This window comes from Anolis carolinensis, unplaced genomic scaffold, assembly GCF_035594765.1.
Source record: "Anolis carolinensis isolate JA03-04 unplaced genomic scaffold, rAnoCar3.1.pri scaffold_37, whole genome shotgun sequence".
Taxonomy (NCBI): Eukaryota; Metazoa; Chordata; class Lepidosauria; order Squamata; family Dactyloidae; genus Anolis; species Anolis carolinensis.
The window spans coordinates 204,007-220,674 of record NW_026943846.1 but is presented as its reverse complement, the minus strand read 5'-3'; the positions used below and the strand labels follow the sequence as shown (position 1 = coordinate 220,674).

Genomic DNA, 16,668 nt, shown 5'->3' with positions numbered 1-16,668 from the left:
CTTCCGACCTCAACATCTTTAAACTTGGCCAACTATGCACAGGACTCACACCAACACCATCACCATAAACAGCTTGCATTCTCAGATGAATCTCCTTTGGGGTGATGCCTTCTGCTGTCAAGAATTCAGTGACTGCACATTGCTTAAGTCGCATGGACCGACCGTCTGTGCAGGGTTCCATACTTCGCACTTTAACAACACAGCTGTTCAATGCTAAGGCTTCCCCGTCTGTACATGGTTCCATACTTCCCACTTTAACAACACAACCGTTCAATGCTAAGGCTTCCCCGTCTGCGCAGGGTTCCCTACTTCCCACTTTAACAACACAACCGTTCAATGCTAAGGCTTCCCCGTCTGCGCAGGGTTCCATACTTCGTACTTTAACAACACAACCGTTCAATGCTAAGGCTTCCCCGTCTGTGCAGGGTTCCATACTTCGCACTTTAACAACACAACCGTTCAATGCTAAGGCTTCCCCGTCTGTACATGGTTCCATACTTCCCACTTTAACAACACAACCGTTCAATGCTAAGGCTTCCCCGTCTGCGCAGGGTTCCCTACTTCCCACTTTAACAACACAACCGTTCAATGCTAAGGCTTCCCCGTCTGTGCAGGGTTCCATACTTCGCACTTTAACAACACAACCGTTCAATGCTAAGGCTTCCCCGTCTGTACATGGTTCCATACTTCCCACTTTAACAACACAACCGTTCAATGCTAAGGCTTCCCCGTCTGTGCAGGGTTCCATACTTCCCACTTTAACAACACAACCGTTCAATGCTAAGGCTTCCCCGTCTGTACATGGTTCCATACTTCCCACTTTAACAACACAACCGTTCAATGCTAAGGCTTCCCCGTCTGCGCAGGGTTCCCTACTTCCCACTTTAACAACACAACCGTTCAATGCTAAGGCTTCCCCGTCTGTGCAGGGTTCCATACTTCGCACTTTAACAACACAACCGTTCAATGCTAAGGCTTCCCCGTCTGTACATGGTTCCATACTTCCCACTTTAACAACACAACCGTTCAATGCTAAGGCTTCCCCGTCTGCGCAGGGTTCCCTACTTCCCACTTTAACAACACAACCGTTCAATGCTAAGGCTTCCCCGTCTGCGCAGGGTTCCATACTTCGTACTTTAACAACACAACCGTTCAATGCTAAGGCTTCCCCGTCTGTGCAGGGTTCCATACTTCGCACTTTAACAACACAACCGTTCAATGCTAAGGCTTCCCCGTCTGTACATGGTTCCATACTTCCCACTTTAACAACACAACCGTTCAATGCTAAGGCTTCCCCGTCTGCGCAGGGTTCCCTACTTCCCACTTTAACAACACAACCGTTCAATGCTAAGGCTTCCCCGTCTGCGCAGGGTTCCATACTTCGTACTTTAACAACACAACCGTTCAATGCTAAGGCTTCCCCGTCTGCGCAGGGTTCCATACTTCGCACTTTAACAACACAACCGTTCAATGCTAAGGCTTCCCCGTCTGCGCAGGGTTCCCTACTTCCCACTTTAACAACACAGCCGTTCAATGCTAAGGCTTCCCCGTCTGCGCAGGGTTCCATACTTTGCACTTGAACAACACAACCGTTCAATGCTAAGGTTTCCTGCCAAATGGAACTGTAGAGGAGAGCCTACTGAACAAGCCAGGACCTGCCATCTGTTGAGAAGTTATGAAGGTGGAGGCAGTACTTTTCATTCAACCCTCGTATTATTATTTCTCCATTTGGCAGACAGACAGCCTTGCATCCCTTGCTCCAGAAGGGCTTTTGGTGGTTTTGACCTCTCTCCAGGAAAAGGAAGGAGTGGATATTGGACTTAATTTTTCCGGATTCAAATGCCAAACGCCATTCCTTAAAGGGGCTGGCTCTCCACTTGCCGCTGTCCCCGAGAAGGCTCTTGCAGCCTTTCCCGAAAACAGAGCGGTTTGGACAAGCCGTCACTTCCATTTTGCCATCTGCCAGGCCCTTGAGGAACATTCCCGTCTTCTGGCGCGTTGGAGCTTTCGAGTGAGAAGAAGGGGAAAAAGCAGAGTGCAAAACATAAAGAGAGGCCTCCCAGGACTGTCTGTGGATGCATTTTTCAGTTACAAATATTTTTAGAAATACAACAGCAATACGATTCATGTTTGCAACTCAAAAGTTGCAAATACGTTTGGAAATACACCAGCAGTACGATTCATATTTGCAACTCAAAAGTTGCAAATATTTTTGGAAATACAACAATTTTTGGAAATACAACAGCAATACGATTCATGTTTGCAACTCAAAAGTTGCAAATACGTTTGGCAATACACCAGCAGTACAATTCATGTTTGCAACTCAAAAGTTGCAAATATTTTTGGAAATACAATAGCAATTCAATTCATGTTTGCAACTCAAAAGATTTATAAAAGTTACCAATGAGTTTGGAAATACAACAGCAATATGATTCCTAGATGCAACTAACATTTCCAAAAATTGCTTGTAAACATAACTGCGATATGGCAACTGTATGCAACTGACATTTGCAAAAGGTACAAATGAGCAGCAATATGGTGACTTATATTTACAAAAGTTACAATTGTTAATGGCCACTTTCTAGCTCGAAAATGTAACAGCGATATGATTCCTGTTTGCAACTAAAGCTTGCAAAGTTACAAATGAACTTGGAAATAGAGTAGCAATGCAATTCCTGTTTGCAAATACAGTAGAGTCTCGCTTATCCAACCTTCACTTAACCAACTTTCTGTATTATCCAACGCAGTCTGCCTTTTAGTATTAAATGTTTTTGTAGCAAATGTTGTGATATTTTGATGCTAAATTCGTAAATACAGTAATTACTACATAACACTACCGTGTATTGAACTGCTTTTTCTGTCAGTTTGTTGTAAAACATGATGTTTTGGTGCTTAATTTGTAAAATCATAGTATAATTTTATGCTTTTCTTAATTCCTCCTTATTGTCCAATATTTTCGCTTATCCAACATTCTGCTGGCCTGTTTATGTTGGATAAATGAGACTCTACTGTAATATTTGCAAAAGTTACAATTGTTAATGACCGCTTCCTAGCTTGAAAACGTAATAGCAACATGGTTACGGTTTGCAACCAACATTTGTATCATGTGACTATTTTATTCAAAGCATTTCTCAAGAATGATTTATATTTAAGAAAAATTAATTTGGGTTCCATGCGGCCATTAATACTTTATAAAGGCTCAGATCTTGACTATGTATATACAAGTCAAAGGTATGTGTGTGTGTGTGTGTGTGTGTGTGTGTGTGTGTGTGTATATATATATATATATATATAAAGGGTAATGAAATTTCGGCCTAGGACAAAACAACAAAAGTACACATCCCAGAAACACTAAACTTGGCAGCACAACCCCTCATCCATGCCTCTACGTTCATACAACAAAAAGAAAAGAAAAAATAAAGTCCTAATTAGAGGGAGAGGAATAATTGTTTTTATCCAATTGCTGCCAGTTAGAAGGCTAAGCTCCACCCACTTGATCTGCTGTCAGTTAGAAGGCTAAGCTCCACCCACTTGGTCTCCTCGCAACCCACTCAGCCCAGGGCAACTTCAATCAGGCCTCTTCCACACTGCCTATGAAATACAGATTATCTGATTTCAACTGGATTATATGGCAGTGTAGACTCAAGATGAGCACTAACCCCCAGAGTCAGACACGACTGGACTTAATGTCAGGGGAAAACCTTTACCCTTTACCTTAACTACCACCAATTCCTCAATACTTTATTTCCCATACCACCAGACTTCGCCACAGGAATGCGTGGCCGGGCACAGCTAGTCTATATATATAAAAGGGTAATGAAATTTCGGCCTAGGACAAAAAACCCAAAACTTCACATCCCAGAAACACTAAACTTGGCAGCACAACCCCTCATCCATGCCTCTACGTTCATACAATAACAAAAAAAGAAAAATAAAGTCCTAATTAGAGGGAGAGGAATAATTGTTTTTATCCAATTGCTTCCAGTTAAAAGGCTAAGCTCTGGCCACTTGGTCTCCTAGCAACCCACTCAGCCCAGGGGACAGGCAGACTTAGGCCTCACTTAGGCCTCTTCCACACTGCCTATAAAATATAGATTATCTGATTTTAACTGGATCATATGGCAGTGTAGACTCAAGGCCCTTCCACATAGCTATATAACCCATTTATAATGGACTTAATGTCACGGGAAAACCTTTTCCCTTTACTTTAACTACCACCAATTCCTCAATACTTTATTTCCCATACCACCATACTTCGCCACAGCAACGCGTGGCCGGGCACAGCTAGTATACATACATACATACATACATGCATACACACACACATGTTTGGACTACATGAATCGGATTTGATGAATCAGGACCAAATGTGGCCCACAGACCCATCATAATCCAACAAATAAACCTATTTATGGGGAGCTGATGGAGGGAATTGGGTGTTGTAGTCCAGCCACATCCAGAGATACATCTTGGGCTTAATAGAAGATGTGGCCTGGCAGTTGTTTGGTTTTATAAAACCAAACCATTTATGCAAACTTTGCACACTTCTAATCAATAGCATTACAAAATGCAAACCCAGGGCAACACGAGGTATACGTATACACCAGGCATGGGCAAATTCCTATTAGAAATTGTGGGAGTTGAAGTCCAAAACACCTGGAAGGCCAAAGTTTGCCCATGCCTGGTATACAAAAATTCAATAGTTATAGTTGGGAAGTATAACTCCCAGGATTGCATTACATTGAGCCATTCAAGTGGGGCCGGACTGCATTCATCCGAGTGTGTAGACGCAGCCAAAGGCAACCTTGGGCTTTCAATGCAAAGGTTGCCTTTGTCCTTCCCGCAGATAAGCCTTCTAGAAAGGAATATAGTATTGCTCTTGGTTTCTTTCCATTTACGTTGTCGCTTAATGAGTGTTCCTTTACTGCCAGAAGGTTCGTTAGAGGCAGGTTAATTGTCCTTAACCCCCATTTCCTCCATCAAAGGAGCATCTCCAGAAGGTCAATGAGGTTTGGAAGAAGGTTGATGCTTCTTTGTCTCCAATGCAATTGACTTTGCCAGGACCCTGTTCCATGCTTTGCTCCGAATTAAGCACAGCTTCCTTTGATAATGTATTGTTGGCCAGAATCACTGGGTTGCTGTGAGTTTTTCTGGCTGTATAGCCATGCTCCAGCAGCATTCTTTGCTGACGTTTCACCTGCACATGTGGCAAACATCCTCAGAGGTTTGTTCAGAGGTCTGTTGGAAATGAGGCAAGTGGAGTATATTTATTTATTTATTTACAGCATTTATATTCCGCCCTTCTCACCCTGAAGGGGACTCAGGGCGGATCACATTTCACACATAAAGGCAAACATTCAATGCCATAACATAGAACAGAGACAGAGACAAGACGCAGGCTGGCCTCGAACTCATGACCTCTTGGTCAGAGTGATTTGTTGATTTGTTGCAGCTGGCTTGCTTTCCAGTCTGCGCCACAGCCCGGTCAGAGAGTGTATATCTCTCTGAAATATCTATCTAGTCCCCTTGAGGAGATAGGGCGGAATACAAATAAAGATTATTATTATTATTTTATTATGACACAGCAAACAAGATAGACATGCTGGATTTCATATCACAAAATCACAAGTCGAACACTTCCCAAGTGTCTCGGACTGTGTGATGTATTTTCGGATGATGCGTGCAGATCCCAGTAGGGTGGCCTTTTGCAGTTGACAATTATTATTATTATTATTATTATTATTATTATTATTTATTATGACACAGCAAACAAGATAGATATGCTGGATTTCGTTTCACAAAATCACAAGTCGAACACTTCCCAAGTGTCTAGGACTGTGTGATGTATTTTGGGATGATGCGTGCAGATCCCAGTAGGGTGGCCTTTTGCAGTTGACAATTATTATTATTATTATTATTATTATTATTATTATTATTATTATTATTATTTATGACACAGCAAACAAGATAGATATGCTGGATTTCGTTTCACAAAATCACAAGTCGAACACTTCCCAAGTGTCTAGGACTGTGTGATGTATTTTCAGATGATGCGTGCAGATCCCAGTAGGGTGGCCTTTTGCAGTTGACAATTATTATTATTATTATTATTATTATTATTATTATTATATTTTATTATGACACAGCAAACAAGATAGATATGCAGGATTTCGTATCACAAAATCACAAGTCGAACACTTCCCAAGTGTCTAGGACTGTGTGATGTATTATTATTATTATTATTATTATTATTATTATTATTATTATTATTATATTTTATTATGACACAGCAAACAAGATAGATATGCAGGATTTCGTATCACAAAATCACAAGTCGAACACTTCCCAAGTGTCTAGGACTGTGTGATGTATTTTGGGATGATGCGTGCAGATCCCAGTAGGGTGGCCTTTTGCAGTTGACAATTATTATTATTATTATTATTATTATTATTATTATTATTATTATTATTATTATTATTATTATTTATTATGACACAGCAAACAAGATAGACATGCTGGATTTCATATCGCAAAATCACAAGTCGAACACTTCCCAAGTGTCTAGGACTGTGTGATGTATTTTCAGATGATGCGTGCAGATCCCAGTAGGGTGGCCTTTTGCAATTGACAATTATTATTATTATTATTACACAGCTAAATAACCCATTTATAATCTTATATTATCTCCTTTGAACTGCATTATCTTGAGTCCACACTGCCATATAATCCACTTCAGTGTGCATTTTATACAGCTGTGTAGAAGGGGCCTTATATAATCCAGTTCTAAGCAGATAATATAATATACTTTATTTCCCATACCATCATACTTCGCCACAGCAACGCGTGGCCGGGTACAGCTAGTTTTATATATTTTACTTGTTGTTCCTTTTAATGGCTCACTATTTTCTCTTTTTAATGCTTTTATTAGTTGACTCCCTTTCTAGGTTAAAGGATGATGTGAGTGATTTGTAGTTGACCGGCCCTTGTTTCTCTCTCTTCCTTAGGACCCTCGGAGCAAACACAAGTTCAAAATCCACACGTATTCCAGTCCCACCTTCTGTGACCATTGCGGGTCTCTGCTCTACGGACTCATCCACCAAGGGATGAAGTGCGACAGTAAGTCCCATCGTCCACGCAGGTCCTACCCAACACCTTGGATCCAGATCTTCTTACACCGTCCAATTCAATGCAGTTTGACCCCACTTGCATTGCCGAAACTTGAGTTGTAGTTTTCCAAGGTCTTTCCCTTTCTCTGCCAAAGAAGGCTGATGCCAGACCAAACTACAACTCCAAAAAAACCCATAAAAATTGATCCATGGCAATTCAAGTGGTGCCAAACTTCATTCATTCCATATATATGTGCAAAGGCAATTAAGTAGAAGCCATAATGTTTGGCTTCTCCATTTGGAATTTTTATTTCGGGGGAAGGATATATTTCTTGCCTATAATGATGATGATAACAACAACAACAACGATAACAACAATAATAACTGCCACTACTACTATTTATCATCGTTGTTGTTGTTGTTATTTATAACGTTTGGCTTCTCCATTTGGAATTTTTATTTCGGGAGAAGGATATACAGTATTTATTGCATATGATGATGGTGATAATAATACTAACAACAACAACAACAACAACAACAACAATAATAACTAACACTACTATTTGTTGTTGTTGTTATTATTATTATTATTATTATTATTATTATTATTTATTACCTGCATCTCGAGGTGGGATACAACATGATAAAACACATGTAACAAATAGAGAATAGTTCTTATTCTCTATTATTTGCCTCTCAGACTAGGGTACAATATAATAAAACAAATATAATAAATAGGGAATAGTTCTCTTTGTTTATTATTAATATTATTGTTGTTGTTATTATTAATTACCTACCTGCTGAGGTGGGGTACAACATGATAAAATGCATATAACAAAGACAATATTTCTCTTTGCTTATTATTATTATTATTATTATTATTGACACAACGACATTGTATGACACAGCAAACAAGATAGACATGCTGGATTTCGTATCACAAAGTCACAAGGCTAACACTTCCCAAGTGTCTAGGACTGTGTGATGTATTTTCAGATGATGCACGCATTATTATTATTATTATTATTATTATTATTATTATTATTATTATTATTATTATTATTTTATTGTATGACACAGCAAACAAGATAGATATGCTGGATTTCATATCACAAAATCACAAGTCGAACACTTCCAAGTGTCTAGGACTATGTGATGTATTTTCGGATAATGCGTGCAGATCCCAGTAGGGTAGCCTTTTGCAGTTGACAATTATTATTATTATTATTATTGTTATTATTACCTGCTTCTTGAGGCGGGATACAGAATTATTTATTTATCATGTCAGAAGCGAATTGAGAATACAATTAATATATAGAAAAACACACAAACAAGGAGAAGAAATTATTCTCTTCCCTTAATTTTAACTTTTCTTCTTGCAAAGATGACAATTCCTTGCAATTGATTGCAAAAGGAGAGCCAGGCTCCAGATCTGGCCTATGAACCAGTCGTAGGGCGGCCTCTACAGGCCACTGTGAGAATTACAACAAATCTGACAAATTAAAATATATATATATATGGAGGTAATGTTTGCAGCCTAGGGGTCACATTTTGCAGCCTGTGGCTTGGTGCATAAGGCAAGGGGTGAATTGGGGCCTGGCCTATGTTGGAAAGGCTTCATAGGCTGCTCCAGGCGCCCTATCAGTTTGCAAATCCATGTGCATACCGTGTTTCCCCTAAAATAAGACCTCCCCAAAAAATAAGACCTAGTAGGGGTTTGGGGGGATTGCCAAATATAAGGTCTCCCCTGAAAGTAAGACCTAGCAACTAAGGCTGCAGCAGAGTTCCATTGGGAAGCATGGCTGCAGGGCTAAAGCAGCACTCATACACACACCGGAGGGAGGGAGAGAAAGTGCTTGCTTTCTGTGCCTCCCTCCCTGGCTGGCCTTGCCTTGTCTGCGGCTTGAAGAACCTTCTGTGGCTGCTGCTGTGCTGCCGTTTCTTCCTTCCGAGACAAGGCTCCATCCTGGCCAATGCTCCCTTTGCCCGCAAGGCTTCTGATTGGCTCCTGGAGCCAGGGCAAGGGAAGGAAGAGGGCTTGAACACCCTTTCCACTCGTCCTGCTCCTTCTGCTTCTTAAAGGTATAGGACGTATTGGGATTCTCCTCTCATCCCTATTCCTATCCTATGCCATGAAACTTATTATTTTATACTATTATTCTATTACCATATTATTATTATCATCATATTCTGTTACTATTATTATATCCCATTATTATATTATCCTATTAATATATTTTATATCATTATATTATATTTTTCTATTATTATTATATCATCATATTATTATTCTATTATTATTCTATTATATTTTCCTATTATTATCTTATTATTCTGTTATTATATTCCATTTTATATTATCCTATTAATATATTTTATATCATTACATTCTATACTTTTATTCTATTATAGTATCATATTATTTTTATTATTATTAGCATATTCTGTTATTATTATATTCCATTTTCTATTATCCTATTAATATATTTTATATCATTCTATTCCATTCTATTATTCTATTATAGTATCCTATTATTATTATATTATTATGCTATTTTGTTATTATATCCCATTATTATATTATCCTATTAATACCATATTATTATCATATTCTGTTATTATTATATCCTATTATTATATTATCTCATTAATATATTGTATATCATTATATTATTATTATATTATCATATTATTATTATAGTATATTATATTATTTATCATTCATGACTACATTGAAACTAGAATAGAGAGAAATCAGCATGGAAACCTTGTGAAACCTAAATTGCAAGAGGTACCATAGATTGTTGTACATGTAAATAATGGTAGTAACAAGAAATTCTTGATAGGATTCATAGTTTGTTTGGCTATGCTGGTTTGTGATGACAACTACTTTACAGTATATAATAAATGTTCATTTTGTTGTTCAACAATAAATGTGAGCTCTTCTTCATGGAAAAATAAGACATCCCCTGAAAATAAGACCTAGTGCATCCTTGGGAGCAAAAATTAATATAATTTCGGGGAAACAGGGTAGGTGCTTTCCTTATGGACTCTTTTCTTTCTTTTTCCAGCCTGCATGATGAATGTGCACAAGCGCTGCGTGATGAACGTCCCCAGCCTCTGTGGGACCGACCACACCGAGCGCCGGGGCCGGATACACATCAAGGCCGACATCGAGAATGAAGTCCTCACCGTCATAGGTAACAACAACAACAACAACAACAATATTTATTGCGTGCACCTACAATGGGAACATTTATTGCGTGCTCCTACAATGGGAACATTTTTAATTTTTAACTATTTTTTAATTAATGAATTAAAATGGAAATATAGCTTGTTGGAGGCTTTCTTTTTGTCCTTCTATCTAGTTGCAAATGATTTTTATACAATTAATTACATTTGAAGTGTGCATTCATTATGGAATGAAATAATCAAGGTGATGGAAAGAGGGCCCTTTTTTGCAAGTTTGATTGTCCTTTTAGTGTTTTACACACACACACACACACACACACACATACACATACACATATATACTAGGCATGTCCAATCGATGAAAAAAAAATTTCAATTCTCGTTTCTAAAGTAGGGGGTGCTGGCGCTTCGATATAGAAAGTATTTCAGAATTTTTCACCCAAAATTTTCAGATATTTCCGAAAATTCATAATGATTCTAAATGTTTCTAAAATGGCGGGGTGCGCATGCGCAATCACCAAAAATAGGAATCCGAGGGGGACTTTTACAGGGCTCTCCCACCCTCATTTCTTGAGCTATCCTCATGAACCCTAGCCCCCACCTTTGCGTCCATCGTGGAAGCTTCTGATTGGCCATGTTAGGCTGCACTAAGCTCCCATTCTAGGTAGGTTGCAGAAACAAAACAAAAAAAATAAAAAAAATATTTTTAAAAAATATATTTTAAAAAATTGGGGGGAAAAAATTAACGAAACATTAAGAGACAATTAGAGAATGGGCCAACAATGGTTCGAATTACATTGCCGGTTGCGCTGTGAGACAATGTCTCGGAATGCGTATCAAAAAGCGAGAACAATCCGAAATAATTCCAATATACGATTCAAAATGATTTTTTGGACATGTCTATATATAAAAGAGTGATGGAATCAGAGCAACGGACAAAACAACAAAACTACAAGCCCCCCAACCTCGAAATTTGACAACACAACCCATCATCCATGGCTCTAGGTTGATACAACAAAAACAAAAGAAAAATAAAGTCATCATTAGAGGGACAGGAATAATTGTTTTTCTCCAATTGCTGCCAGTTAGAGGGCTAAGCTCCGCCCACTTGGTCTCCTAGCAACCTACTCAGCCCAGGGGACAGGCACAGTTAGGCCTCATTTAGGCATTTTCCACAGATTATCTGATTTTAACTGGATTATATGGCAGTGTAGACTCAAGGCCCTTCCACATAGCTATATTACCCATTTATAATCTTATATTATCTGCTTTGGATTATCTGGACTCCACACTGCCATATAATCCACTTCAGTGTGCATTTTATACAGCCATGAAGAAGAGGCCTCATATAATCCAGTTCTAAGCAGATAATATAAGTTTATAAATATAATATGTAATAATTACTGTGATATAATAATACAGAACAATATAATCTCTAAAATCAGGACAGTAAATAAAGAGCAACACTCTGAAAGCATAAGCCACAGCAATGCGTGGCCGGGCAAAGCTAGCATATATATATATATAATATTTTTATATTTAGATTTTTAGATTTTAGTGCTCTAAACCCCCTTTTCCTCTTCTTTAAACAGAAGTGTATTATTACTGTATTATTTATTACCTGCCTGTCTCCACACTGCAGTGTGGAGTCCAGATAATCCAAAGCAGATATTCACTTATCCAACGTTCTGCCGGCCTGTTTATGTTGGATAAGTGAGACTCTACTGTATATTTATAATCTTATATTTTCTGCTTAGAACTAGATTATATGAGGCCTCTTTTACACAGCTGTATAAAATGCACACTGAAGTGGATTATATAGTAGTGTGGAATCAAGATAATCCAGTTGAAATCTGATAATCTGTATTTTATAGGCAGTGTGGAAGAGGCCTAAGTGAGGCCTAACTCTGCCTGTCCCCTGGGCTGAGTAGGTTGTTAGGAGACCAAGTGGGCGAAGCTTAGCCTTCTAACTGGCAGCAATTGGATAAAAAACAATTATTCCTCTCCCTCTAATTAGGACTATTTTTCTTTTCTTTTTGTTGTATCAACCTAGAGGCGTGGATGAGGGGTTGTGCTGTCAGTTTTCGAGGTTGGGGGGCCTTTAGTTTTGTTGTTTTGTTGGTTGCCGGTATTCCATCACTCTTTTATATATATAGATATATAAAATTATATATATATTATATTATATATTTTATTTTTAGATTTTTAGATTTTAGTGCCCTAAGCCCCCTTTGCCCCTCCTTTAAACAGAAGTATATAGATTTAGATTATTATTATTACTGTATTATTTATTACCTGCCTGTCAAGGTAGTGTACAACATGATAAAACCATATAACAAAGAGAATATTATATTATATATATTATATATATAATATTTTTATATTTAGATGTTTAGATTTTAGTACCCTAAGCCCCCTTTGCCCCTCCTTTAAACAGAAGTGACCTTGAAAGCCCATTGTTTTGCATTGGAGCGCATTGCCCTGCAGTGCCACCGTTGGCCTATAGATGGCGATGTGCGCCTTTGAGGATATGGGGCTGTTCAATTTTAATTTTAATTTTTTTGCAGATGTTTGGTCTGAGATCCGATCGCTGTCAGAAATGATGGCAATACCGCATCCAGAAAGGAAAATAATAAAAAGGACCTTGGCCTCAATCTTTGCAGGTTTGCCAGCCTTTTGCCCGGCTTGCGTTCTTTGTTGCAAAGCAAAGAAACGATGCCGGCGACAAATGCCGCACCTGCAAACTGGCACATAAAAAGCAGACTCTGTTATTGGCGTTGTGTCAACATCCCTTACACAGATTGGTCACTGAGGGGTGCTGTTCTTCATGCAGTCTGTGGTTGCATCTACACTGCAGAATTGATCCGGTTTGACACCACTTTTGCTGCCCCAGCCTCAATGCAATGGGATCCTGGGAGTCATAGTTTTATAAGGCCCGAGAGTTGCGGTGTCTTCCCAAACTACAACTCCGAGGATTCTGTCCTATTAAGCCATGGCAGACCAAGTGCCCTCAGACTGCATTCATTCTATATATTATTATTATTTTATTTTATGACACAGCAAACAAGATAGATATGCTGTGTGATGATGATGATTGTATATTTATATTACATGTAATATTACTAATAATATTGCAATATAGTGGTATAGTACAATATCTATATATATAAAAGAGTGATGGCATCACGGCGACCCACAAAACAACAAAACTACAGGCCCCCCAACCTCAAAATTTGACAACACAACCCATCATCCTCGCCTCTACGTTGATACAACAAAAAGAAAAGAAAAATAAAGTCCTAATTAGAGAGAGAGGAATAATTGCTTTTATCCAATTGCTGCCAGTTAGAAAGCTAAGCGCCTCCAACTTGGTCTCCTAGCAACCCAATAAAAAATAATAAAAAAAACACTAAAAAAATTAATACAATAAAATACTATAATAACAGAAAATAACTAAAATAATACAAGAAAATAATAAAATATAATAAATAAAAATATAACTTACAATAAAATTAATTTTAAAAATGCAAATAACGTCAAATAAAAATTACACAACAATTTTTAACCAATACCACCACCACTTTGCCACAGCAACGCGTGGCCGGGCACAGCTAGTAGTAATATATAATGCTTATATTGTGCTATACTGATCTATATATATAAAAGAGTGATGGAATCCTGGCGACCGCCAAAACAACAAAACTAAACACCCCACAACCTCGAAAATTGACAACACAACCCATCATCCATGCCTCTAGGTTGATACAACAAAAAGAAAAGAAAAATAAAGTCCTAATTAGAGGGAGAGGAATAATTGTTTTTATCCAATTGCTGCCAGTTAAAATGCTAAGCTCCGCCCACTTGGTGTCCTATCAACCCACTCAACCCAGGGGACAGGCAGAGTTAGGCCTCACTTAGGCCTCTTCCACACTGCCTATAAAATACAGATTATCAGATTTTAACTGGATTAGATGGCAGTGTAGACTCAAGGACCTTCCACACAGCTATATAACCCATTTAGAATCTTGTATTATCTGCTTTAACTGGATTATCTGGACTCCACACCTTGACCCTTTACCTTAACTACCACCAATTCCTCAATACTTTATTTCCCATACCACCATACTTCGCCACAGCAACGCGTGGCCGGGCACAGCTAGTAATATAATATATTGTATGTAGATATAACTTGTAAGCCACCCTGAGTCCCCTTCGGGGTGAGAAGGGCAGGATATAAATGTTGCTAATAAATAAATAAATAAATAAATAAATAAATAAATAAAATTATTATTATTATTATTATTATTATTATTATTATTATTTATACTCTAGTTTGATTTCTCCATAAGGAGACTCAGAGAGGCTTAACATAAAAGCGTTAGCATGCAATTTCAAAGAGTCAAAAATGCAATCATTAAAACAGAATTGAATATATACAGTATTTAAAAATTCACAGTTAAACATATTCAAAGTTAATGTGGAGAACAATCCCTATGAGGAGCGGCTTAAAGAGCTGAGCATGTTTAGCCTGCAGAAGAAAATGCTGAAAGGAGACATGTATAAATATGTGAAGAGAAGTGATAGGGAGGAAGGATCAAGCTTGTTTTCAGATGAAACTATAGGTTATTGACGCTGTTCTAAGTTCAAATTGTTGTTTTATATACTCGTGGTTTTATTTTATATTGTACTGTGTGTTTATTTTAGGCACTTTGTGCCATATGTAAGTTGCCCCGAGTGCCTTGGGGGAGATGAGATGGAGGTGGGGTACAAAAATAAAATTATTACTATTATTATTATTCTGCCCTGGAGGGTATATTATTATTATTATTATTATTATTATTATTATTATTATTATTATTATTATTAATAATAATAATAATAATAATAATAATATTCTGCCGCCCTGGAGACTAGGATGCGGAACAATAGCTTCAAACTACAGGAAAGGAAATTCCACCTGAACATTAAGAAGAACTTTCTAACTATGAGAGCTGTTCAGCAGTGGAACTCTCTGCCTTGTGATGTGTTGGAGGCTCCTTCTTTGGAGGCTTTTAAGCAAAGGCTGGATGGCCATCTGTCTGGGGTGCTTTGAATGCAATTTTCTGACTTCTTGGCATATTTCTCTCTCTCTCTTTTTCCAGTACGAGATGCAAGAAACCTCGTCCCCATGGACCCCAACGGCTTGTCGGACCCCTACGTCAAGCTCAAGCTTATCCCGGACCCCAAAAGTGAGAGCAAGCAGAAGACCAAGACCATCAAATGCTCCTTGAACCCCGAGTGGAACGAGACCTTTAAGTTGTGAGTACAGATGGGGTTCTTGCCTTGCTTCCCTTCCTATCTAATACATCATTTTTCTACCTGAACATTCAAACCCTCCTGGCAGATGGCCATCTCTTTAAAAGCCTCCAAAGGTGGAGGCTGTTCCACCATTCATTCCATCTTGAACATTCATAAAATCCTAGATTCCTATAATGGAAGGAACTCCCAAAGGCCACCCAGTCCAATGTCCTTTTGCCTTTGTGTAGGAAAAGCCTTCCCGATAGATGACCATCCATCCTGTTTCAAAGCCTCCAAAGAAGGAGCTCCGAGGCAGAGAGTTCTCCTGTTGAACAGCTCTTCTTATGGTCTTGAAGTTCTTCCTAATAGTGTTCAGGTGGAATCTCCTTTCCTGCCATTGAACCCAAATCCTATGTTGTTATTTTTATTATTTTTATTCTTGTTGCTGTTGTATTATATTTATATCTCTCCTGAAGCAGCTTAAGATAAAAGCATTAGCATAATAATAATATAATAATAATAACTTTATTTTTATACCCCGCCCCATCTCCCCGGAGGGACTCGGAGCAGCTTACATGGGGCCATGCCCGACATAAAAATACAATGTAAAAACAATTTTACACATCAATAAGACATCAACATCTGTAAAACAGTCATAAAAATCAATATACTGAATAAAATATTAAAAACGGGAGGCTAAAAACAGATCTAGCATACCATCAGGCCCAGCTAACACCTCCCAACAAAGGAGTCCCCCAAGCAGGAAGCAGCCAGGCTTTGAAACTGCAAGAACTCTTGTCTGTTGGAGGCAAGCGTGAATGTGAACCCAAATCCTATGTTGTTATTTTTATTGTTGTTGTTGTTGTATTATATTTATATCTCTCCTGAAGCGGCTTAAGATAAAAGCATTAGCATACCATCAGGGCCAACTAACACCTCCCAACAAAGGATCCCCCCAGGCAGGAAGCAGCCAGGCTTTGAAGCTGCAAGAACTCTTGTCTGTTGGAGGCAAGTGTGAATGTTGTCACTGGCCAGCTTGATTAGCATTGGATAGCCTCGCAGCTTCAAAGCCTGGCTGTTTCCTGCCTGGGGG

General features: G+C 38.5%; 1 protein-coding gene across 4 annotated transcripts in view; it reads left to right on the top strand.

Annotated features, from left to right (window-relative positions):
- prkcb (protein kinase C beta) overlaps positions 1-16,668 on the top strand; it is a gene marked incomplete at its 5' end in the record, with an annotated part of 126,555 nt that overhangs the window by 21,887 nt on the left and 88,000 nt on the right. For all 4 annotated transcript variants that reach the window (XR_010001544.1, XR_010001545.1, XR_010001543.1 and 1 more), the window contains 3 exon segments: positions 7,005-7,116; positions 10,178-10,306; positions 15,440-15,596. Coding sequence is in view for 1 of the 4 variants with exons in the window: in XM_062966871.1 (XP_062822941.1) it covers positions 7,005-7,116; positions 10,178-10,306; positions 15,440-15,596 (398 nt within the window).